This window comes from Megalops cyprinoides, chromosome 16 (genome assembly GCF_013368585.1).
Source record: "Megalops cyprinoides isolate fMegCyp1 chromosome 16, fMegCyp1.pri, whole genome shotgun sequence".
NCBI classification, from domain to species: Eukaryota; Metazoa; Chordata; class Actinopteri; order Elopiformes; family Megalopidae; genus Megalops; species Megalops cyprinoides.
The window spans coordinates 23,690,519-23,717,625 of NC_050598.1; the positions used below are offsets into that span (position 1 = coordinate 23,690,519).

At 42.1% G+C, this 27,107-nt stretch overlaps 1 protein-coding gene across 2 annotated transcripts in view; it reads right to left on the bottom strand.

Moving 5' to 3' along the window:
* diaph2 (diaphanous-related formin 2) overlaps positions 1–27,107 on the bottom strand; it is a 397,085-nt gene that overhangs the window by 146,323 nt on the left and 223,655 nt on the right. For both annotated transcript variants that reach the window (XM_036548047.1, XM_036548046.1), the window contains 2 exons: positions 15,451–15,552; positions 12,777–13,016 (listed from right to left, as the gene is read on the bottom strand). In XM_036548047.1, the coding sequence (XP_036403940.1) occupies positions 12,777–13,016; positions 15,451–15,552 (342 nt within the window). The remainder of the gene's footprint in view (positions 1–12,776; positions 13,017–15,450; positions 15,553–27,107) is intronic.

Here is a 27,107-nt window from a genome sequence, read left to right on the forward strand (position 1 = left end):
CTCCCTTTATCTGGATGGAAAATCTGCAGAACGGTTAATATGGAAGTAATCATGAACGCTTCGGTGCAGATATCAAAACAAGGCCAGTCGCATCCCTGTCGATGCAGCACCCGAATCCTAATGTTATTCTCTTTATTTAAACAGAATTAAGTTCTGGGCGTGCTCAGCCAAAGGGTGTTTACGAATCATCGCCTCGGCTCAGTAACATGCAGAACAGCAACGGCGCAGGCGGAAAGATAATGCACTTTAAAGGCTCTGCCATTTCCATAAAGACGTCAGGTCTATGCTGACGACCTCGGCAGGTTCAGCACGCCTGCCTTAGCCAATTTCCCCAGCTATCAGGGAAAGTGCGGGCTTTTGCACAAGAAACCTCTTTGAGTGTCCCCCTGAATTTTTCCTCACAACCCAAACTTTTTTAAGCCATTTTTTCTTCTTTAATTCAGTTCTCTAGCATGCCGAGAATCATTACTACACATAATTGCCATTGCAGGCTATGGTGTTCCAATGGGACCACAAACCTTTATGACACATGCAACACCATGACAAGCTATGTCCGAAGCAAAGACAGGTGAGCAAAAATAATCGCAAACTCCTCTTATTGCTACGCTGTCAAGACTCCCAGAGAGAGTCACACCACCCGAGAGTGCCACACAGCATCACACTGCACTCAGCGAGACCAGGCACACCTGCCAGTCATCATCAGCTAAAATGGGCCGCGAACGCGGCCAGTCAACGCAATTTACAACATCCCCTTCTTGAACGCAACAAGATGATGGAATGACACAACCGTTCCAAGTGAACGAGGGACATGTCTGTCTGCCTGTTTGACTGACTCCTTCATTTCAGGTTAGTCAGTGGGTTTATCGGGAGGGATGTGTTTTGCGGGTAAAACAATCATGCGTGAGTGTTTTCAGCTCAGGCAGCGTTTTATGAAAATCCCACGTGCCGGTTATTGGAAACACTTCATCACATCAACAATCGCTGTTTATTCAAGGGCTGTTGTTGCATATTTATCAGAGGAATAATTAAAACACATTTTCCAGCTCATCATCAGCCTCTCTGAAGAAATTAAACCTGGAATCTTATTAGATATTTATAGCTCAGGTCATTATGGTGTATTAATAACCATGGACTTCCTGGAGCTCGACGTGCCGATTCAAAAGGTGTTTTGCACCTTGAAACCACCAGGACTCAGACGGTGCTCCACTGATCTTGAAATATTAAAGTGACAGTTGATGTTGCCAGCTTCTCTGCGCTAATCAAGATGGTCTCATGGTCACAGAAGTGAATCCGAAATGAGTGAATACTTAATGAATGTGGTACAATATGACCCCATGAAGATGAACGTGTGTGTCGCACAGACACCGGCCTCCTCTCATTTGCATGAATTTAGTGATGGTCCACATGTTATACACGGTTGAGGTGACCTGCCAACCCCACTGACCTAACTCATGAACTTCACTGAATATATCTTTGTGTATTACACAAAAATGAGCATGATAGCTGTCAACCGAACATCTGTATTAGAAATTGCAAAAAGAAATTGTGAAAATTCAGCCTCTACATACACTCATGGACACAATCAAACACAAAAGACACATGCATACATGCATGTGTGCGCGCACGCGCACACACACGCAGGCACACGCACACACACATCTACTCAGAAACAAGCACAGACACACAAATACAGTATGTGTGTACACATTTGCACACAAATGCATGCACACACTACAATATTTGCACCTGTCACTCTACTAGATTTGGCAGTTCAGATATGCTTTCTGAGGTTCAGAAAATTTGTATAAATGGGACAATTATGAACATGAACTGTAAGACAAAACAAAATATACTGAATATGTTTACTTAAAAGGCAAACTATTTTGTTAGCAGAGATAAAATCAGTCGACTCAGTCGCCTTTCATGTCATTCAAAGCCATTTAACACCATTTTTTCACCTTCACAAATCAAACATAAATCAATCGTTTGGCATAACAGCTATAAACTATTGGACAAAAACTTGAACAAACACATTTGTGAGGCATGTAGAACGCAAATCAATTACAAAGCAATGGATAAGGTTCATTCCTCAACCTACACACACACACATACATACACACACGCACGCACGCACGCACGCACGCACACACGCACACACGTGCGCACACTCCAACATTCATGCAGAGTTGCAGTTGCACACATCTTTTGTTTTTTTTTTTTACTTGTAACTGAATGAAGCAAAGACTGGAGCTGGTTGGGGGGAAATGTGTGCAAGCCTGCCAAAGTCTCCACTCCAGCTCATGGGAAACATGTTCCATATTCATTTCCCACTGTGATTGCAGTGTTGCTAAAGCAGCATGCTGAGAGAGCTAATTAGCACAACGCACCTCTGCGTGCCCAATCCGGCAATCCTACTGTCATACGCCATGTAGTCAACCCCCCCCACCCTCCGCCCAACACTTTCATTAGATGGGGATCAATCATCTGCACACATTGGGTAATCACAATTTAATTTCATGCATTTCAAATTTTTAATTTATTTGTTGTTATACCCCCAAACTGTCATTACTGCATGCCAAAAGCCTTCGGTGCTGAATACATCTGCTATTTTGTGTCAACACTGTTGCGGAACTGACATACTGTATAATATCAGTTTTTAGGTTTGAATTTAAATTAAGTGCCTAATACTTTATTTTTATACAATTTCATATAAGTGTATATATATATATATATATATATATATATATATATATATATATATATATATATCATTTTTGGTGGTGTGGGATACATTTTGAGTGATGACAGAAGGTACCTTAATGAATAGTCTGAATCTGATAAGCACTGCTGTTGACAGTCATCAACCAGCACACGCAAGTCAGATGTGCGTGCTTGGGAGACAACTATTTCACATAAAATGGTGTCAAGGAACAGCAGAGTATTTCAAGAAGGCTATTTTTATTACAACATTGTTTTTCATTGCCAATCTGAGAAAAATGTCAAAGGTCTTCTAGACCTGATGATACAATGATAGTCAGAGCAGGAGAGAGTGTGCTTCTGACATTTATTGAGTACACTGAGCTTGTACCTCTGTGGTTTCAAGTGTTTAGGCCATCATTAAGTTTATTTGACAGAATCACAAGCTGATTAGCACAGTGAAGTGAAGAACACTGATGTAAGAAAAAGCTGACAGGAATCCAAGACATGCACTTTCACTCAAACTCCTTCAGCAAACTACAGAAAACACTGCTTTTTTCCTCTGGCAAAACAACTGAAACAAATCACAGCATCTATTTCTTCATTTCATTTGGCATTGCTAATATGGGCTCATATATATTTTAGGTCCTCTAAAAATTTAAATTCAGATGTTTTATGTTGTCACGTTACCGCAAAGTAAGAGAAAAAAATTGCTGTCATGAATTATTTGCAATACACTTTGAATTCTAACACATTTGTTGGTCTGCACAGCTAGGCAGAATTCAACTCATGACAATGATGTGGATTAGGATAAGTAACACAAGTCATGTCCAATGCTAATACTTACAATGTCCACTGATGCAAAGTGTCAGTGGAGCACTTCTGGATAGACACTTCTGCACACAGTAAGGCACACACCCTCTCAACAGCAAGCCCTGCAGAACTCCTCAGGCGCAAGACAAAGATGACAGACTTCATCATCCTGCCTCTCCCCAGCCAGTATGCCCAATATCCGGCTATCCCCACTGAAATGTGCTGTAGACTGAGAGAGACTGTTTGCTTACTGTAAACGCAGCACTCCTTCATGTGGGTGCGCTGGCACAGACAAAGCAGACACCTCAGCTAATCGCAGCTTCACTGGCCCACTGTGCCAATTCGGCACTATCTGACAACAGACCTCCGAGCTCTCATTGTTCCTTGTAGACCCATTCGTCAATGTCAAGAGTCTCAGGAGGACTAGCAGGATATTCCTCACTCCCCTCCCCTGATCGCCTCCTGATTGCATTGAATTATTGAGACTTGCATCTCAAGCTCTCTCCATATCAATGGTAATGACAGAGAGGGTTTTTTTTTTAAACGAAAACACAACCCTCACGTTGTGAGCACATGCCAAATCATCTCAGGATGACAAGGAATGCAGACAGGATGTTTGGCACATCTCAGGGTGGGGCACCTGATTGTTCAGCTCAGGTGTCTGAGCTGGTACACGAGAGAGAACCACAGAGAAACTGCTTCATAGGCTACAGTACAGCACTGTGAATGCCATTACTCTGTCCTGTTGACCTGCCTTACTAGTCGTTATAGTTTACAGGTTTCCTAGCAGGGGCTCCTTGCATGAGCTCCCTTCAGGACTTATTTTATACTTTCTGGACCTCCGTTTCCCCATTGCGAAACGCGTGTCCTCCAAGTGTGCATCTTCTGCTGTGCTGTTTTTTTGTATGCTATGTGTCCCCCTGAGCCAGTCACTTGCTTACTTGCTCTTTATGGCATGGTGTCACAGCAAAAGTGGCTCTGCTTGATAAAGACTTGCGCAAACAGCAAGCTGCCCTCAGGGCCTTATTGGGGGTCACATGAGTTGCTGTAGCGTGACACCATGGAACGGAGCCCTAAGAGGGGCCTCTTCTCTGCCATCCAAATCACGATGATCTCTGGGGCAGGCACTCAGGAAGGACACAAAGGTGATGCAGCAGAGGACATTTCTTTAAGCACTATGCAGCTTAGGCATTGTTCACTTGTTAGAGGTCTTTGGGGCCCAGTGACACAGACCCTTCCTCTGCCACCTCAGCCACAATGCTGGCCAGAATGGTCTTTAGGGAGGAGGGCATGGTATATGTGGGGTTACTGGCATTTGCTTTCGGGCAGCGCCACTGAACGTGCCCAGCGGCGAGCACTTCCTCTACTTGGAGAGCTCCGGCACTCTCTCTCTCTGCCAGACAGACACAGCAGGAACAAGACACCAGCAGTGGTGGCAATCTATCTCAGCCCCGCCCCCGCCCCCACCCCCCCGAGGAGGAGAGCGATGGGAGACAGCTCCGATGACAGGTTCGAACAGAGGGAACAGGAGACCATCTGTTAAACGCTGGGTCAGGTGCACAGGTGTGGAAGTCTGGCAGACCTTGGTAGGATACTGAACTCTATAGACGATGAACATCTGGCTTAGCTGACCCTAAGCACAAAAACCTGGCCTTTCCGGTGAGGGCTTCTCCCAAAGGATTTAGGCTTATCCTTGAGCACTGTAGCTTGTTCAGTAATGCAATGATGTCGTTACTATGTCAACCTGTTTCGTCAGGTACAGTGCAGCCCTTAGCTGGCTGGGGTATCGTCTGAGGACAACTCCTTTTTGGGTTATGACTCTGGACATTATCTGGCATCTGGGGAATTAAAAGCATGGCCAACAACCAACCAATCCAACCAAGACTCAGGAAGCTCGTCTCACGTCCCCTTGTGACACCATGGTGCCCCTCAGATGGGCTCAGAAATGAAGAGACTGCAGTCTGCATTTTGAGACCTTGCACTGTACTGTACAGTTACTCTTTTTTTTGAGCTGCCTCTGGGTTGGACTCAGGGTTGTCTTTAAGATTTGACTTGGTTAGTTCTCACACCATGTTCCTGAGGTTTCCTGTCAAGTGGAGGTGGTTCAGTTGTTACTGTTGACTAAACCTGAGACTTGTGAAGTATATCTTCTCCTGGCATAATTTACAGAGGAGTCCTACAGTATATGACGATGCCCTCTGGCAACATAATTCCAGATAGAGAGGGTGACAGCTTGCTTGTTAACCTTGGCTCTCTGAGAGAAGTTATATTGCCAGAGCATCATGTCCCGAAAACAGGCCGGTGTTAAAATTGAGAATGATCGGCATGTGGTTCTTAAATACAGTCTGATGACAGCAACTGTGGAAGTGGATGTGTCTTACAGGCTATTCTGTCTTCTTGACTGTAACAGTTAGACATCCCTCAGGATGTATTAATGCCCGCCAGCAAAATCTGTTACTCAGAGAACTTAAGGTACAACTTTTAAATTGTACGAAGGGATGCCACATAACATAGTGGCAATAAAATGTGATTCATTCCAAGAAAACAAGAGAAAATGGCAGTGCCCCTTCAAAAAGGACAACTTTATCTTTTTCTTTTTATTTGTTCTGATTCATCAGTGATTCAGTTGTGCTTCATCATCCCGAGTTTCATCACAATGTTCAACTGCCGAAACTTTTACTAACCTGCGTTATCATCTAAATTGTTCCAGTTTTAGAAACCCAAATACGTACATCTTCTTCAAGGCCATGATTTGATTTTCTTTTTTAGTCTTCCGAAAATTGCCTTGAAATCACAGCTTCATCAAAAACTTGTCTGTGCATTTCAAATATTGAGTCTATCTGCATTTCATATTCACAGTTGAGAGTGAGGATTTACACTGAATAATAAGCAGCTTCCTCCGAGATACATGAAATATATAAATATCAAACAACAATTAGCTAATAAAAGAAAAGGCAGCGATGGGAATTAAGAATCCTCTTACTGACAAAAGGATTGTCAGGTCTGATTGCTCAATTAAACTAGCCGTTCTGCCAAAAGAACCTCCCCTTCCTCGGCAAGTTTCAATGTGGATTTCCCAAGTTCCGGTATGTGTGTCGCTGCTCCTGGTGGGAGTGAGTCAGACTCAACTAAACAAGTTCGGGGGATTATGGCAGTCGGCAGGGAGGCTGCTGGCGTTTGGACTGGTCTGACCGGGTGTAGAAGCAAACCTGGGCTGCAGCAGCAGCCAGCATTATAATCTCAACCCTTGGTGACAGCCACAATGAGTGTTTGTTTTGTACACATGACAACTGGAATCCAGTGGGCCTCAGGCAACACCTCAGGCCACAGGCAGTTTTTGGGGGCGTGAGTGGGGGATGCATGCGTGTGTGTGTGTGTGTGTTCATGTGCAAGTGTGCGAATGGGGTGTGTGGTCTCATAAAAAAACAGACCAGCACAGTGACCAAGGCCTGGAGAGTTTCTGAGGGGTAAACAACAGTGCCTTCACGACACAGATCATTTCCAGGCTATGTCTGCTAATGATATGGAGACAGCACTGTGCATTAATTTGGGGCAGGTGTCCATCAGAGAAATCGCAAAACAGTAGAAATTCTGATGTCAAATAACCTGAGGCCCAGTAAAAAAAAAAAAGCTTTGTTCAAGCCTGAATAAAAATGTTACTAGCTAAAAAGTATGAGTTCATTCTATTAGTTGGATACGTGCCATAAGGTGCTGCAGACATGGTGCACAGTAACAATGGCGGCATACATATGTTGCATAGAGCAGCGTTTCGCTAACCTCTCCTGGAGGGCCACTTGTCCTGCGTGTTTTAGATCTCTCCCTCCTCCAACACATTTCATTTAAATGAGTTCATAACCAGTTGATCATTTGAATCAGCTGTGTTGGAGCAGGGAGAGATCTAAAACATGCAGGGCAGGGGGTCCTCCAGGAGAGGCTTGGGAAACGCTGGAATAGAGGAATGATGAAAATATTAGCAATTATTCCAGTGTAAAAAGAAAACGTGAACAAAGATGAAGCTTATTATTCAAATATAATGTATACGAGACAGCAACAGCAATTAAATAATAATTGGCCTTTCTTTCCATTTGCTGTGGTTTTCTTGTATGGCCTCTCGTGAGAAAACAAACAAAAAAGACTTTGTATATGTGTGGCTGTTTTCACACGTCTTCTGATACAATTTACAAGCTGAGCAATGGCTGTGGTATAGGCAATGAAGGAAAAGAGAACAATACATATGTTGCAATACCTTGAAATGTGTTACTCTGAGTATAGCGGAGTTTTGAAGAATTAATTACATCTTGTAGTAGGCTGACAGCACTTAGATGTTTTACAGCTCTCTGCAGTTAAAAAAGGCAGCTCTTATGACTCTTATAGCAACCTCCATAGAATTTTCCATGTATGTGATCCACGTCAAACACAAATCTGTATTATTACAATACATACACATGTGACATACAAATGTCTTTGAGCCCCACAATGGGCTGAGTTGTCTGTGGTTCCTCTGCCTCTGCCTTTTCAATTACAATTCACATTTCATATCACTAGGGAATCTAGCTCCTGAAAACTGAGAAATTAGGGGGGTCTCTGCGTGTGCTACCTTTTTCAGAACAGCTGTACTTCATGGTACGTTATCTAACAATAATAAACAAAAATGCATTTATGGTTTATAAGATCATTTCAATAAATTACTCATTACTGCCTCTAAAACATGTGCAAAACCACACCACAAAATTATTTTCCAGGCAAGGGAAGAGAAAGCTGTGAACATAAGAAATAACAATGTAAAAATCATTGCTACCTTTACGGCAGCAGTTACCGGTTAAGGACAAACTATCCGTCTGCAGCACTCAAAAATCAAATATCTCCTAAGAAGGATGAAAGTCAATAGACTTCAGTTAGTCAGCATCATCCATGCATTCAAGCCACAAAGAGAATGCATTTAATTGAACAGGAAAATAGCCTCTTTTCAAATCATTATATTCAACGTAATACAGCTTTAAAATATAATTACCATACAATATACAATCTATACAGATTTAAATTACTGCTATGATTATGCAATCATAACATTATAATGTAATAAAAATGGATACCTAGAAAGTATATTTGCTATTTTCACAAATTTGATACACAGCGGTACACAGTGTCTCAAGATGAATGATGTGCTCAGTTTTTCCCCCAAAGGGTGGGAAGAAAATCCAATTTTAATGAACATAATTTCTAATTTAAGGCTTTTTCAATCACTTTTTGAAAGCTGTTGCAAGCAAGTGGTATGTTTTTCCCCTACGCGGATGTTTTTGTGTTATTTGAAGTTGGTGTAATCTTTGTGTGCATTCCTCTGAGTCTGCCTTTCCTGAAAGATGTCAAATCTGTTCTACAGAAGTTATATTTTTTTTTTGAAAAGTCTATGACAAGATGCCAAGAATCCAAACAGAGCCTTGGAGTTATATAAATATATATATATATATATATATATATATATATATATATATATATAAAATCTGTGTACACACGTGTCTGTGTATGTGTAAGTGTGTGTGTGTTTTTACTCTGAAGGACTGAAGTTAGAATCTTTAAGGAGCCTGGGTGCTCTTTTGTGACTGAGACAGATGATGGCAAGATGCCACTGTATTTTCACAACATAAAATCAATCCACTCATTATCCTGGGTAAAACTCTTTGCATCTGTCTTGAATTAAAATTCCCTGATTTCAACTGATACCACGCATCTGCATCATTAAAGCACTCCAGAGCCAGCAAAAATAATGATTCATTCAGTGTGCTCATGTTTTTTTTTTTTTTTTTTGAATACCTCTACAAACTGTTGCCATTTGAGATTACAGAAAGTGTGATGGCCAATACCATTACCTTTCAACAGGATTTCAACCCAAATCATATTTGTCAATGTACATGGAATCAGACTATGCTGGAAATGCAAATTTGGAATGGAAACAATTTCTGAGACAACTTTCAAAATACATGACTTGAATGGACACATAGTTGTATTGGCCCTTTCCAGCCAATACTAATCACCAATGACTTTTGGGAGTGGGATTAATGTACAAACTAGTGAGTTGCCCTATCACCATCAACACACTGACATAGCAAGCCTTGACCATAAATGATGAGCTGGATATATTTGAATTCACCTTTTTAGGCTTGGGCAATTTATTATGATTTTTCCAAGACATTAACACAACTGGCCACCTTCCACAACACTTCCATGATTTTCCAGGGGCAACATATTTTCAAGGGTACTGAAGGACTATGGGAACTATGTTTTCAGGAATACTTTCCTTTGCACACCTTGCTTAGGGGTGCAGCACTGTCATCTCACTTGGGATGTGAAGCCATGACCCTCAGACCACAAGTCAAGAGCTTTAACCCCTATGCTACATAGCTGCTGGTTTATATTCACTTATACCTACAAAGCAGCAGACATCTATGCATTCTGAAAATCCGCTCTGTTTGTAACCACAGGCATCCTACTCTAATGGGAGGTCTTTCCACATTTTCTAAACATTTACTGGTCCAGAGATAAAGGGATTGTCCAATGCAAGAAACTGATCTGAAGTTTACGCACTTAAATTCACCGCTGCGCAAAACCGCTGTGTACCAGCTTAACACCATGAATGAATGCAATGTGCGTAATAGCATTTTGAAACACGGTATGAAAGCATTGGGAAAGCCACGGGAGGCTCACCTTATCCAGACGTATGTTCTTTTCCCATGATTTGTGATGATGATTGGGGGGGGGGGCGGGGAGTGTACACAATGCAAGTCACTTACAAAGTGACTTATACTGAATTACATGGCTGTGCCACAACTGAGACACAGAGGAGCTCAGCCGTTCAATATTTGATTGTTTTGAGATTACACAATCTCTTCACTGTACTGCCATGGCGCATGATAACAGAGGAGACTGAGATGTTACAGAGATTCACAATTAGCTCCTGTGTGAGTATGTCGGCAGCTCCTTCACTGGTGGTGGGGTCAGAAGGGACCCAGCCTTCCTTATGACTCTATCGGGAGGTATCTGAAGGCCTAGCGCTCAGACAAGGGGTGCTCATCAGCTGGTCGACCCCCACAAGAGTGCAGACAGCATCTCCATCTGTTGCTCTCAGTCTGTCTGCCTCCAGGATTTAAACCAACTGCTAAACATCCACAGCGCTGACATTCGTATTGTTTGGGAAACTGCATTGGGAGCTCAGAAATATCACTTAGCAGCATTGAGTCCCTGTAAACATTTGTTGCGTTAGACTTCCATTCGTGCCAGGAAGCTCCTGTCTTGTTCACCATCATATGTTGTTATTATTTTGTATTTAGAAGGCCTGCCACATGACCGCTTTAGTTTCAGTAATCTTAAATACAGATTTCTCCACTGTTCCATGGACAACTGCACTGTGTCAAATGAATGCATTGCCAAACACATAGAATCACTGGCAAACAACTCCAGCACCAAGAGCACAGCCACCTGAGGACATGCAAGTGGGAAGATGCACTGCCACACTCGTAGTGAGTGGGTGGCGGGTGGCTAAAGGGTTAAAATCCATAGCCGCTGACCAGCTCAACGGACGCATCAGAATCCAACAGAGCCTCTGTCTCGAGGTTCCTGACGCCGAGGCGCTTACAAACCCCTCGCCCACTCAGGAAGGTAGGCAGAGACCCAGCGTCGACACACTGACCCTCAGCAAGGCCACTATTCAAATGTGCAGCGAGCACACACAAAAGAATGCGTTGAGAGCGCATCACAACCTTCCCGAGTTATGAAAATGGCATAACAGCAAATTCTGGTTGCATCCATGGACTGCTTCGCGGGTCTTACTGCAACAGAAAGACATTCACTTCAGAACCCTATTATGAGTTAACAATGCATTTAACACCGAGGCGCTGTGGATTGAAAGGCAACAGTTAACATGTCAAGATATTTTATTTTGCCTCGACTTACCTAATCAAACAGGCTGCGGAGTGCATGACATTTATTGAGATTTAAAAAAAAAAAAAAGAAGGGGAAAAATATAATGGGAATGTCTCCAAATGCAGACAACAGTTACATGAGCAGGGAGCAAAACTCTAGTGATGATGTGTCACATCTGCTTTGAAGAAAATATTGTATCGTATTCTGGAGTACGTATTATACTGCTTGCGCACGAAAAAGGGACCGAAGACCATTGTGGCTTTCTCTCCAATGTTTGCATCTGACATGCAAAGCTTGGAGCTCAGCCCACTGCTCTATGAGTGACTCATATTCAAATGTCAGATGTTTCTGTGTATAAATAAACACATTATTGGATTAGACAGCGACAGCTTGTAATATTTAAGGCTAATTTCTCTGAATAGCAACCCATTTTTTGCGAATTCATATAATTAATCATTAATTCATCATGCTCAGTTGTTTTATCAGTATGCCTGCATGCAGCAAATGGAAAAAAGAGACATACATAACACATGGGCATGCTTACTAGTCTTTTGCAATGGTTCTATGATGTTTTATTAAGTTCCATTAAACTGGGCATAGATTAAACATTGCACATGAAAATGGATAGATTCAGTTGCTTCAGATTTTCTGAATTGCCTTGCTATGTCTAGTTCTGTTTATGACCTAACATTCCACAACATCACCAACAAAAATGACTCCTACTTTCACCCTTGTACTGACACACTGTGTTATGAAGGAGCCTGGGATTTGAATCACAAGGTAACCACGTCCTCCAGAAGGCATCCATTGCTTAACGGTACAGTTGAGAGCCATGGCGAACAGCTCCATCACCATTACATTATCAAATTTTATACTATGTATATAATCATAGCACAAGCATGATAACTTCTCAACGCATAATTGCACAAACTTCTTTCTATTTGTTGTATTTTATACCTCTTTATTTATTTTATTCAATTTATTCTTTTGTTGTTTTGATGTGTGCCGGAGGGTGCAGTTGTGACACTCAAATTTCCTTCGGGATTAATAAAGTATTTCTTATTCTTATTCTTATTCTTAAATGGGTTCCCCAAACACACAAAACACAAAACAGGCTATATGTGGGTACCACAGACAGCCACAATGGTTAAAAAAAATCTACACCAGTACCTTAAAATCAGGAAAAAACAACCAAAAAAACACTCTACCTCAAACATATCAGCTCAATCAGTGGCAGAACATCCTGTACTACGCTAGGGAGAGTGGTGCAGAGAGAATGGATGACTACAGAAAGAGACAGAGCGTATGGGAGAGGCAGGAGGAGGGCAGGAGACCGAGCGGACACTGACCTTGCACAGGAAGCTGATGTTGAACCCGAAGGTCTGGGCGTTGCGGGAGCCGGCGTTCATGTAGTTCCCCACCAGCAGCACCATCTCCAGCAGCCTGCTGAAGCCCTCGCTCTTCTTCACCTCCTCGCAGGCGAACGTCACATTCATGATGTCCGGCCGGATGTTGTTCACCTGCTCCTCAAACGTCAGCTTGAACAGGATGCCGCTCAGGCGGGAGCGCAGCAGCTTCACCGAGCTCATCTGGAAATCCACGGCAATGGCATCAGCAAAGAAGCTCAAAAAATCAGCAACGGAGACCTCAATACTCTACTCACATTTCTAAAAAGTACAATGCTTTTCTTAATGTTGCTAATATTATAATGATTTTTAAAAGTAACAAATATCTTTCAACATGGAAAAAAGACAAATTGCATCCAACTTCTCAGGACATATCTCCCTTAAACAATACTATTTAATCTCCTGGCTGCCAAAAAAAAAAAACCCAACTGCTTCTGGCGAGAATTGTTTCAGCGCTAGGGCCCGAGTCCAAGCTGTCTTCCATATTGAAATTTAATTTGGCTTTTCAAGACAGTCTGTCACAAGAAATAAGGTAGCACATAACTCTTGACAAAACCTTTCCGCTGTTGGAAAATCAGTTTCACTTCCTCATTTTTCTCATAGTGATATTCAATCCAATAACATGTACTACCCTCTTGATGACAAGCCTGATAGTTAGAATGAAATCACTCGTTCAGGATAAACTGGACTTGTTCTGTTAATGAAACACCACAAGCTTCGTCTTGTCACCATAGCAGGAAAACTACGCTGTAGAGCAGTCTAATCCAGCTGCGACGCCAAATATTTCACCTGCATTCATAACTGTCTTTAAGACTAATATTTGACTGAAAATAGTTTTTCGTAACGAAACGGTTTCATCTCAAAACAAACCGCCTCGAATTGCTACTTAGAGGGCTTCATAACCAATAACTAGAAGAACGAAAACATGTTTATTTTAAAACGCCAGTGACAGAACTAACGAAAATAACAGAGAGTTGCATAATTTCTGCCATGATGTTCAGCAAAGCACGAATTTCAGACACGTTGTGCAGATTGTCGCATAATGCGCCGCTCGGAGGGAGCCCCGAGACCCATTCGTGATGTTCCATTACAGCTCGGATTTATTCATGTTTATGAGCGAGTTGTCGATCAAAACCAAAGTCATCGCGGGGGCCTTCCCCACTTGATTTGATTTTTTTTCCCCGTATAGCATAAGAGGAAATCACAATAAAAGAGGGTGAATTGGTGACAGCTTCAGGAAGAAGGAGCTGAAAGTCCCTTATTTCCCCGCGGAGCTGTGTGTCGCGGTGCTGATGAGGTGTCTCACCACCAGGCGGTATATTATTGCCCATGAGTTTGGATAGCACGGGGGGACTGTCGCACCTTACTTCATTACATGGCCGAAGAAGACAGGGAGTAAGAGACTAAAAAAATCCAACCTGAAAGGAGCAGTGGGGATACCAATATTATCCTACCACACATATTTCAAAGGTCAGAATGACAATGGTGGAAAAATAGGTGATAGCGGTAGGAGAATGTGAAATAGAATGAATCTTCTGCATCTGTTGGTCATACAGTACGTCTGCAGCACCGATCAACCTGGGGCCAATTCTGAGGTGCTGGTGACCTGGTCACATTGCATCTCCAACCAGTGCTTTCGTTGCATTGATCTGCTCTCATCACAGATCACTCGTGAAATTGAGTTATATAAATGTGAGATGCGATGACACAGTCTTGAAATGAAGGCACACTCTGGCGCAATACTAACATTCTCCTCTTTCTTGCTGAGAGACAGAAAGTTAAATCATACCAAAAGAAATCGCTTGAAATAGAAATCAACTCCAGCTTGGCACATTTTATTACAATTGCAATGACAAAGACTTCATCTTGAGTAGGCAAACACTACCGGCAAATACTCTAAAACTGTTTTGCTAAAGCACCTGATACAGCAGTGAGTGGAGCATGTGAGGTAGCTACACTGACTGAGAACCAAGGTGTGTTCTTCTACCTTGTAAACAAAACATGAAATGATGCAGGCATGAAACCACCCTGCCACTTGGACTCCTAATCACACTGCGTGAAAAAAAAGAAAAATCTAGTCCCACCTCTTTATTATTCATCAAAATCACTGCCTCTTTCAGTCACAACTGGGCTATCAGATTTGACTTGTCATAAAATATGCCCTTTATATTCTTGGCCTTTTAATTATACATTACTGCATCTCTTTATATATTGAATAGCGCTGATACTGCAGAGGGCCTGAAGGCGGTCTTTTTTTCCCTCTCCTTTTCTTTCTTAATGGTTCTGCTCTTAATTTCCTGATCCCCTCCCCACCAGACTCCACCAAAAGCGCTAATAAAGATTTAAAGGAATAGAAATACACTGCCGTGTAACTCTAGAGCAGAGAGCTGTCTGGGGGGGGGGGGGGGGGGGACAGAGAGAGAGAAGGAAGAGGGTTGTATAGGTGCATGAAACAGAGAATGAAAGAGCGGGAGAGGGAGAGGAAGAGGAAGAGGAAGGATGGGGGGTGGGAAGGGGGGGAGAGGGGCAAGATCAATACACAATTGAAATGCTTTTCCTCTCTCTCCCGCTGACAGAGGGTCCCCCTGAGGGACGGGGTCCTCGGCGGTGTGCTTACCACGATGCCAAACTGCTCCGACTCACACAGCTCCTCGTACTCGCTCTTCAGCTCGGCCAGCGCCGCCAGCTCCTTCTGCTCCGGCAGGTTCTTTATCAGGTTCTACAAGCAGAAGGCAGAGCACCCATTAGACAAAGGTCACCACACAGAGAAGTCTGCAGATATTCCCCCCACCCTCCCTCGGGACCGTGGTTGCGCAAACTCGACCCCAGATGAACCAATAAACTCTTTTTAGATTCATGTTCAATATACCGCTAATAATTCTGTCATCCTGCCCCACCAGTACTTGGTGTTCCCAAACCATGACACAGAATTTACCCTCCTTCACATTTTATTTTTAAGCTGTGGAGCACACAGGGCTATTCATAGACAAATTAGAGGAACGAGAAGTGCGCAGTTCTACATTAACATAAACCACTGCTGAAGGCATTCTGAGAAATTTCTGCTTTGTTTTATTTTCCGTATTTCCAACTTTAATATTTTACGAGAAATGGATCGGTGTTGATACAATGTCTGAGGAGTTATCCCCACTGGATAACACTTCATCAGCATGGAGAGCAATGAATGGGGAATACAAAAGGGGGGGGGGGGGGGTGGCTGGAGATACGTAGTTTGTGTCTCATGATTGGTAATATGATCACATTTAGCAGTAATCCAATATATTCTGTATCTTTCAGCGTCAAAGACAAATGTCACAAACACATATCTCTTCAGTCAAGTTACTAAGGACTAAACGGGGTGGGAGGGTCAACATGAGACATGTGCCGATGTCTTGCATGTTGTGAATTTCCTGCTCATCCCTGTATCTGCAGAAGCTGTCATGATTAAGCCTGCGTCTCAAAAAAAGTGTGAGTAATCTGTAAGTACACTCTGCATCTATAAATGTCTCAAGGGCTTTCAACATGGACTACTGATATATCGTAAGCAGGCTGCAAAATGGGGTGACATGTAATTTTTCAGACATTGAGAAGGTGGGTGATGAGTGGGAGTAGGCCGCAGAAGAAATGCATTCTGGGGGCAGGATCAATTCATTGTAGGGGAGCAACACCATGGTGCTGAGATTGTGAAGCTCATGAACATGTCCTTTATAATCCCTCAGATGCAAAGCCATTAATGGGATGTGGCTGTGATTTGTGCTGCTTTCCCACTGTGCTGTTCTTCCTGCCACTTTTGCAGATTGAACAGTTGAATCACAGCTCCAGCAACCGAGTGGAGTTAATCACAGGTGTGGAGCCTCTTTGCAGCCCTCGAACAAATGGCAAAAAACCTGGGTCTGAATAGAGAGCAAAACATGTTGAAAAGAGTAATGCATCTCTACCTGCAATTGCTCTACTGTAGGGAGAATACTTTCACTTGAAATTCTAACTGACGGTGAAAAAGTGTTAAGATTTTACAGCAAAACAGGATGTATCATGAAACGAATACAGGGTGCGATTAAAATGTTTTGAGCTAAGCTGTTTTCTAGTATCGAGAACATGCTTTAGAGGTCTTAATGATGCCTTCTTTACAGAATTAGTGCATTTCTCAGAATACCAAGGATGGCAATATCAAGGTATGTAAATACCGAGTCGTTCAGAGCTCGCTCTTTAATTTCAGAGTCTGAACAGAGGACACCAAGGCAATTTCCAACTAATTAAAACTGTGAACGGTAATAAACTGTACACAAAACACAGAACCTCCCACCTCCAAACAATCTCATAGACCTTTCAGAAACCAACACTTCCAACATTGCAATTATCTTAAAAGACAAAATGTGAAGAAGAGGATGAGGATGAGGGGAGGAAAAAAAAAATAAAACCTCATTCTCTTTAAATGTTAATTGTGCACGTAAAGGTCAGCTGAGCAAATGAAATGAACTACAGTGACCTTTTTTTTTTCCTTTTTCTCCGGGAGAAGAGATGCCCTTTGCCTGCGTCTCCGCAGCCTCCTCCCTCATTAACTCCCCCAGATTCAAACAGCGAGTGCGAGCGTGAGCGTGAGCGTGAGCAGCCTGCGTTCACATGACTGGGAGTGGTCACTGCGGCCGTGGAAACAGCCCAGGACACGATGGGCTCACGGACAGCGCTGTCACCTTGATGGACATGACATTCACTTTCCCATAATGCACTATATTTAGTTACTTCACTCAAAGCTGTTTACTGGTCAGCGACACACGGAGATTCACGACACGCCATGCAAGAGACTAATACTTATGTTTGCGTGAATATTTAATCTGCAGTTTGTTGTTTATTAGCTTATTTTGCAAGTAAATCACTGCACTGTAGTAAATGCTTTGAATATAAGCATCAGCCAAAAAGACTGAGGACAGACAAAGTCCTCCTCAATCATGACATTGGCACCCATGCATTTTCACGAGGGGAGCCTGTACAGTTTAAAAAGTACAAAACTCAAGATAATTTTTTTTATTGCCTTTTTCTTTGTTGAATTCTATTCTTATCATTGGAAATGCAAGCTCAGCTAAGGAGGCATACTTGACTGAGGTCACTCAAGGAGTTATACAGACAGAGGTAGCTCTAAACAGCTGCATACATTTCAGTATTTACAAACCCCGATCTCTAAGTATATAGTTCCAGAATGAGAAACAAAGAGCTGGGCCCAGATGTCAACCTCTGGGGGGGGGGGGGGGGGGGGGAATTTCATACCTACAGGGACCCAGTCATTCCAGGCATACACATGGTGCCAGCATATGCTCTAATACTTAGCAAAAAGGAGAATTTTCTTTTTTGTGCAGGGTGGGGCAACGACTAGAAATCTCCTTTGCATCAAATACTGAACAGACTAATCATTCTCTGTTGATCTTTCAAGCAGTCCTATTGATTACTCACTCCATTAAGTTTACTGCAGCTTTCCTAAAATGTGGATCTAGAGAAAGCCTGTTTCTTGGCAATCGCTGTTTGTTTGAAAGAATTTCTATGACAATAAATGAGAGCAATTTTTTCCTGTCAAGGGTATGAGCAGCCATTTTGATGAAATATCAAATAATATAATCTTCTGATAGTGATCCAATAATGTTTTATGATGCTTTCCATCTAGTGAAAGAGATGACAAGATGCTGAAGGCCAAACCAACTCAATTCCAACTCCTAAAAAGCAAGACAAATATTGCAAATATTGCTTACATGAAATGAATCACTAGATGTGTTTTTGAATAAACATTCCTAACCTTGAAATTCAATTAAAATTCTTAGTGCCTGACATGTTGGCATTGCCTGAATAAATCAATTAATGTTTTAATGACTGCTGTTTAATTATATACTTACATTAATAGCAGACCTGATGTTCTCTGTTGATACACACTACTTTCCAGACTACCTTCTTTATCAGAGCTAAACTATTTTTTAAATTTGCATTTTGTTTGCATTTACCATGCATTACAGTAAAACCCTGTTAATATGATATTATGATACACACACAGAGAATACAGGCCTTTCATACTATTAGACAGAGCCCAACAGCCTCCTCCCCAACACACACACACACACACACACACACACACACACATATACCATTAGTTTAAGAGATTTTGTCCACTCAAAAGGGTCTGACATCATTCTCTTTATCCTTTCAAGGTATGCCCCCGTTCAGTGCGAGCGAATGCATGAAGAAGCTGCCTGCTCCAAGTTTACAGTCCCAGCCTGTTGGTTTATGGCACAGACAGGTTGTAAACGCACCCTGAGATAGCTTTACTTGTACATCCAGGAAATTCATTTCTGTATTACTCTTTGTTCCAGGGACCTTTATGTTCAGCTCTCTGGAGAATTCTTTTCAATTTCCCTCCCACAAGAAGAAAAAAAAAGTCATCAGTGAATCTCAACCACACTGGTACCCACACTGGTACACACAACAGGACTTTACAAAAAACACAGTTTACAATAAACACATTTAGTTGAAAGGAATTGTTGAATAGTGTACCCCAAATACAATACCGGAAATCGCGCCACTTGAATGAAAGTTTGATCCTGCAGTGAAACATCTGAAAAAAACAGTACTGAAAATAAAAAATGACCACTGAAATGTTCCCGACTGCAAAAAAGAAGTGAGCTGAGCAGACAGTAGCTTTTCACCACTCATCCGTTGTGAAGTTTGTTTCTCCAAGTAAAAATACTGTTAAGAAGAATCAGACAAAGACTTGACTCAGTTGTCTCTTATGGTAAATTATTTTATTTATTTATTTTTCGGGAGACCTTGGTGGCATTGTGACGGCAATCAAGCAGCAAAGATCCAGCATGTTAGGAGGGATTATGCTGGCCAAATTGTCTTTTCCCCTCTCACAATGTCTCAGGAATACTGCCCAGCAGTTTTACTGGTGGACAAAAAAACCTTTCTCAACAATGTGTCATTGATTTTGAATGAAACGCAACGACACAGCAGTAAACCATTCAGACACAGCAATCATCATTGCTAATGTTCGCAGAATCCGATTATTGGGGTTGTTTTTCTACGCCGCTGCTAGCAGGGAAGAGACAAGCAATTAGGGTCTGTTGTTGCCTTGTCTGTGCCTTTCAAACATTATCTGCACAACAAACAGCTGTATGGGATTGGAGCGGGGGAAAAGAAACAAAACATTAATATAGAATATTACTCGTGATTGCTTTTTTATGCATCCTTGGTCTGCTCGCTTATCGGCGGCCCTATATTTTGTCCTTGACACTTGCACGCAACCACAAGTGTCATGAGATATTTATCAGAGGCACTGGAGGCAAAGACAAGCCAGCCTCAGCGCTACTGCGGGCCTCCAGACGCAGCCTCCATCTGTGAAAGATTACATGAAGCCTACCGAGATAATTATGTAGGAATATGGGCTGTCCCATAAGGGGGAGGGGAGGGAGGGGGTTGTCCTGTATGTCTTTACTTCAGTCTCGTTTTAATTACGGATACACTAGTCTGTCACCTTATCGGTAAAATGGGGCTAAATGTGGCATGATGAAACAAGCAGCTTCTTAAAATTAACAACACAACACCACCCTAGAGGCTCCGCATTGAACAAAGCTGTAAGGATACTTGCTGGCAGGCATCGCAGGGGCATTATCAGAAAATTAATGAGAAACCTGCATACATCCAATATTACATCTCAAAAAAAAAAAGTGATGACACAAGTACTCCGACAACATAAACATGGACAACAGTTGCTCTCCCCATCTCCTGCTTCCAGCGTGATGAAGATTACTACTAATTTCATAAATTAAAAATGATGAATTCGCCTTTGAAGAGAGCAACCTTGTGAGACAGGCAAAAATAAATAAATAAATAAATAATTCACTACACAAATAAATATAGAAGAGCAATAATAAGATAAAGGCTGTGGTTCAATAAACATTTTGACAGAATGACAGTATCTGTAGGGCTTTCAGCTGCACACTTTGATCTCTGTTGCTGTCAAGCTGCTTCCGTTTAATTTACTTCACTTTTCAAAACCACAGACGACCCATGCCAAGTTAATGTAGTTTAATAGGGAGGACTGAAGAGCTCCCTCTGTACATGAGTCCTGAACCACTTCTTTGAAAGGCCAATATTAAAAACAGCAGGTTTCCGGGATGTTCATGTGGGCATGAAACAAGCTCACCCCCAGCAGCAGACTGCAGACCTGTTCCTGAGAGCAGACATCAGCGACAGTCACCATTTACAAATTAAAGAGCGAGGGAAACACTAGCACGTGGTGAATATCAAAGACGCGCACATCTGACACAGGATACCTCTAGGCATTCCATGCTGGCATATACATCCAGGCATAAACACAGTTACGTATATATTTACTTTCTCTGACTGCTAGCTTTCTAGCTCTCTAGCTCATGTAAGCTGTAATGGTTCCTGCAATATCACTTCTTCACTAGTTGTGTAAATACCTAATGTAATGGACCTTTAAATATGAATTATAGAAGTGCAGAACTACCTTGTGCCACAGAACTCTCACTAAGAAAGACAGACAGAAACACTGCAAATGACACCATTAGAAGGCTGCATTTAAAGAGGCAGTACATATTCATAATGGATCTGTGATGTGAATATAAAGACATCACTGTTTTTTCTGAATGGGCTCACCTATGACCTTTTAAACTCTGCTTTTGGACCATTTAAAATTTGTGCACCCTAATGTGTTATTTAAGATGCCGTTTCTGTTGCATGCACACACTCATTCACACACACACACACACACACACACACACACACACACACACACACACACACACACACACTGCAGGAATTATGCAATGTGTGTATAGGTCGATCCCCAAATTGCATATCTGGCATTATTTGCATAATTTAGGCAAATGCAACACAGGGGCAAAGAAGATGTGTTCAGGTAAACGAGGCCGCAGCAATGCACTGAACATATGAATCAACTCTTCTTTATTCCCCTCCACAGTGAAATTCTTTGTTTTTTTATCTCTGGATGGCTTTGTCTGTTCAACAGAGCATATTCCCCACAGTAAAGTCAGAAAATAGGGAAGATCAACAAATCTCAAATTACAGTCACAGGGACAGCACAATCAATAAAAATGTTCTCCAAGCAATAAACTCTTTATTAAACTCAAAGAATTCAAACAACAGGAGAAATCACTGTGAATCTCAGCAGATGTATACAGGAGACTAGTGCCCGCTCTCTCCCTCTCTACCTGTCCCATGGGAGTGACACAAAAAGTGAACCATCTCCATTTACAACAGAGAAAAAGACACATCTGTTTTATACATGTTAGAGAGATGTATCTTCTAGACTTTGCTCGTTTTAATTGATTTTTTTTCAATAATGTTCATCTTTCAAGACAGTGCATAGAGCTTTTGTTTCTTTTTCCCCCTTGGAAAGTAAAATGCTATCCTCCCACATTGACTTTTCAACAGGTATTAAAATGGTTGAAAGGCCCAGGTTTGAATCAATACCACAAAACTTTCACCAAAAGCTCTTGCAAAGGTTAAAACCCCAGCTTTCATTTGAGTCACTTTAATTAAAAAAATCCAAGTCTTCAATTATAAGATTAAAGACTTGCATGTCAGGGAAAAAAAAATCTCATAGATCAAAACAAGTTTTTTTTTTTTTTGCATGCACCTCTCATTCACAATGGGTGCTGAACTGGAGGGAAAACTATGGGGGAGACTTCTTTAAAGAGTGCATTTAAAACACTATTTAACATTCAATGACAAGAAAAACAGAAAAGTAGGACTTCATTTGCTATACAGCTGTGACTCATTGCAACCTACCAAGGGAACCCCTTTATCTCTGAAGCTTTTTCAAGATAAAGGAAAATATCCATACATATCTGGAATTAAATACATATCTGTTATTATTAGTAGTAGTAGTAGTAGCAGTAGTAGAAGTACAAACACTGAAACTCTGATATTGAGACCAGCAGCAAGCTGTCTGTGATGGACTTAGTTGGCTTATCACAAGATGGGATTTTGCAGATGGTCCTCATGTCAGATCTTCATAATGTGTGTAGAAAATAATTTTTATGACACCATCTTTGGAAAAAAAGGAACCCTCCTTATCCCATTAGAATGAAATTCGCCAAGAGTGGATATAAATAGGCCGCTATCTCAGAGCAGCTGTCTCCACTGACAAAATGATGCACCGCTTCAATTATTAATAAAGGTGTAAACATGCAATTTTCCCCACAACTAACAGCAATAAACAATCAATTAATCAAAACAGGTGGTAGAAGTGTGGACATATTGAAATGGATGTCCTTGATTTGAAAGTTAAAAAACTTGCAGCACCTCACGTTTTCCAGAGTTGACTCGGCCACGTAGATTAAACCAGCTTTGACACATTTCCGATCCACAGTAATTACTAACAGACATATATATTTATTCTGACTTCCATAAGCTCATTTTTTTCTGATGGGCACGAAACGTGACACCTTTGCCGACAGAAACCGCTCGCTTAAGACTAATCTACTGAACAGCACTCCGACATAATCCAATCGGGATCTCCACACCGAGAAGCGCGGGAACTCCGCGGCATCTTAGCGAGGTTCATTACTGCCGGAGACTGACAGGCGACAAAGCAAGGGCGACAGATTCCGAAATCGCATTAAACTAAATGAGAAATAAAAAATGGATTATATTTTGGTGGCGGTGAGGGATAGAGTCGGAAAAGCTGACAAACCTGACGCGACATTAAATTTGTCTTTCAAAACGGAAATTCTGAAAAATTGAGGGACGTGCACCTGAGCTGTCTCCCGCATTATCCGCCGATTTTGCGGGTGCATTAAAGGCAGTTAACGAGTGGAATGAGGGGCTGTGTTACCGGCGCGCAAAGTGTCAGGGAGAGCTCAGCTTGACAGAGGGACTCGCTGGGTCCGGCTCGGCCGGCTATGTGAACCTCCCACGCGATTGTGATCACAGACCACAGGGGCAGAGTTCACTCGTGAGCGCAGAAAGGAAGGTGTCAGTGAAAATGTGACAGCTGGGAAAGCATTTTTAATTATGTGTGAACAAAGGCTAAAATCAATCCTTTTTCAAATTCCACAATTAAGGCCTTCCTATCACGTGAGAAATACCAAAATAGTTTCTCACCTTCTACATAATTTTACTGCGTTCATATTATATCAAAGGGTTAAATATGTCATTATCGACGTGAGTTAAATTCAACAAAAAAATAATGAACAGAAAAACAAAACATTAAAAACGACAGAATAATCTGAATGTTACCATGACAATAATTTATGTTCTAAAAAAACTTTTGGGAAAGCAACTGTCCATCTTTCAGTGAATTCAATGAGGAGAACCTTGTATGGCTCATGTAGGGAAAACAGCAATTTATTGAGTAACAAACTGTATTACAGTAATCATCTTTGGTGAAGGAAAGCACAAAGACCGACCACACATTTTCTGTTCCTTTTCAATTTTTACCTCACTAAACAATGGTTTAAGAGTCAAGAGCAGGCCCATATTCAACAGCAGCGTAATGAAATCAAGACTAATTAGCTTTCAGCGTGGCTTGAAGATCGAGCTTCAATCCAACCGCCACATCTCACTTTTACCCTACCCTACTGCTACAATGATAACCACAAAAAAGTACCTGCAGTGTCCGGAGACCCAGTTCTTTTTCTTTAGGTTATCAGAAGCTCATTGTGAATGCACAGTGCTCCCAATCTCGACCTCCACTCTGTTTACTCGCTGCACCCCCTTTTGTGTTTTTACCCCCTTGATCAGCATAATGCAGTTCGCATTTCATTGCTGAATTAGCATTTGATGCAAAAGGCGTTTGTGCTGGGCGCTTGAAATAAAGCTTCAATTAAGCTCAAGGGGGACCTACGTCCCCGTGTTTAAGCAGTAATCCGGGGAGGGGAGCGCGGGGGGCGCCACCGCGCCGTACTTATCATACCGTCCCACATGTGCACTTACACAATGTAAATGACGGGCAACAATGCGCCAGTCTGCTCCAGTCACCTGTTGTTAGTCCCGGGAACAAAGGCTGGCACCACAGCGGAGCCCTGCAGCCAACAAGCCAGGCAGGTAATGAGGGGGCATGAATATGTATGAGAGCCTCTGCGAAATGGCAGGCGATCTGGGTGATTGACAAACAAGATAAACAATAATAACAAGCAAGGGCGAAGACAAAAAGCCCTTTCGGGCGCAGCCAATCGCAGGCATGTTGAAAAGGCCGTTGCTGTGGGAGGACGAGGTGGCAGCATCAGCCCCAGCAACGCAGACAGCAACATGCATGAAACCTGCGCCGCCATTTAATGTTTAACCCCGTACGGACGGATTCGGGAATGGTGTGTGTGATGCTGATCATTAAGAAAACATACAAATTGCTCCCATCCTGAATTATTAAATGACCGGAACAGTACAGCACTACAGCAATAGCCGTACTGTTACCGTAATGCGGTGCCTATGGATCCATAGGGTCTGCGAACAAACCAAGCACCAAATTAAGTCCAGCAAGAAACACAAATTCTAACACCAGCATAAAGTAATGAATAAAACAAGACAACACTACTAGACCCCAAGCCTGCATTTGCACCAGATAACCTTAAGAATGGATCCTGCTGAATTGTAAATTAAGGTTGTTTGACAACAAGCTAGGCTGGCTTGGGTATAGTTTGCTGATTCTCATTGGCCGGCACTTGCCAACACTGTGACCTGGCTGTCAGCCTTCAGTATATACAGGCAATACTCTATACACTCTATGAATCATGCTTCTGCATCTATAATAATCGCAGATATTCTATTACTGAAATATCTATCTAATATCTATCTAATACCAGAACTGTGTTTTATGCAGTTTTACGAGATTTATGAGATGAGGTACATGCAATTTAATATTTTTGCTCCCTCATGCTGAAGCAGTGTTCTTACTTCCTGAAAGAAAATATAGGTGCTGATATCAATTCCGCCATTTTTTTTTTTTTACATTTTCGCTTCTTTTTGTGCTCTAATCAGATCTCTCAGGAAAAGGTCTGTAGTTACATGCAAACACATACCCAATTACTGTCTAATGTGTTTAATCTGGATAGTAGCCTTTAACATCTAGCCTAAATGATCAGCAGATGGGTTATCTGGCACACTCACTTCTTCTGATCAATTCAAGGAAAATACACTACACTATTCACAATACAGTGGAATGTACTCCAGAGGCAAAATGTATCATTTTTGAATGGTTACTGTAATTCAATAGTAGTAATAGAAAGTGCGTAGTCTTGACAATTGTGACTAATAACTGCTGTTAAAAGCTTTTCCAGAAAGCTTCAGTGAGAACAAGGTACATGTAGAGGCAGAAAATGGGGGGTGGGGTGGGCAATGGGGGCAAATGTAAAATTCATCAAGCATGTGAAAAATAAAACAGCCCCCGTTTTCATTGGTTTCATCCAGGTCGAAAACATTGCTTTGCATTGGGTTGTCAAACCATCAAGACAATCAATAAATAAATCAAGCTCATAACAAGGAACTTCAGGACAGCTTTCCCTAGAAGCCCTGTACAGGCTGCACCAACACTGCATACTAAGTGCTGGAGGCGGGAGAGGGACACTGAGGGAGCAAGAGGAGAACAGCACGGGGCACCAAATGGCTGACCATCCAGCAGGACTGCCTGCCGCAGAGAGCGAGCACGCAGCAGGGAATGAATTTGGGAACAAGCTTTTCGGGCTTAACTGGGTTAACTACTGAGACTTTGACGCGCTTTTTCCTACGCTGTTGTTGGGTAGAATAACTGGAGAGAGAGCTGAAGGATGGAGGACCGGACGGTTTCACCATAAAAAAAAAAAAACCTACGGTCTACTCCACGGACACAAACACGCTGCCCCTCTCTGAGAAGGGTGCACTGATTTGGAGGACCTGGCAGGGAGTTAGATACAGGTTTTTCACTCTGACAACCCCCCCCCCCCCAACAGCCTTTGAAAATAACAGATTTAGAACAGGATAAATTACACAGTGAAATGCCTCAGCACAGCTCCAGCCTAAACATTACAGAGCACAGGCTGCTAGTTTGCCTTGCTGGCCACGGCATGAAATGCTTGCTGTAACCCCACAAGGAAGTTGCTCACTGCAGAGAAAAAAATATGTGTCTGTCACAATACTATAAATCCTAACAGACCACGCCGTTGCAACTGAAAATGTGGATAAAACATGTAGACTGGTATCTGCATACATATTCTTAGTTAATTACACATTAATACTTTAAGACAAAAAGACCGCTGATATTTGACTTACGGCCCGCAG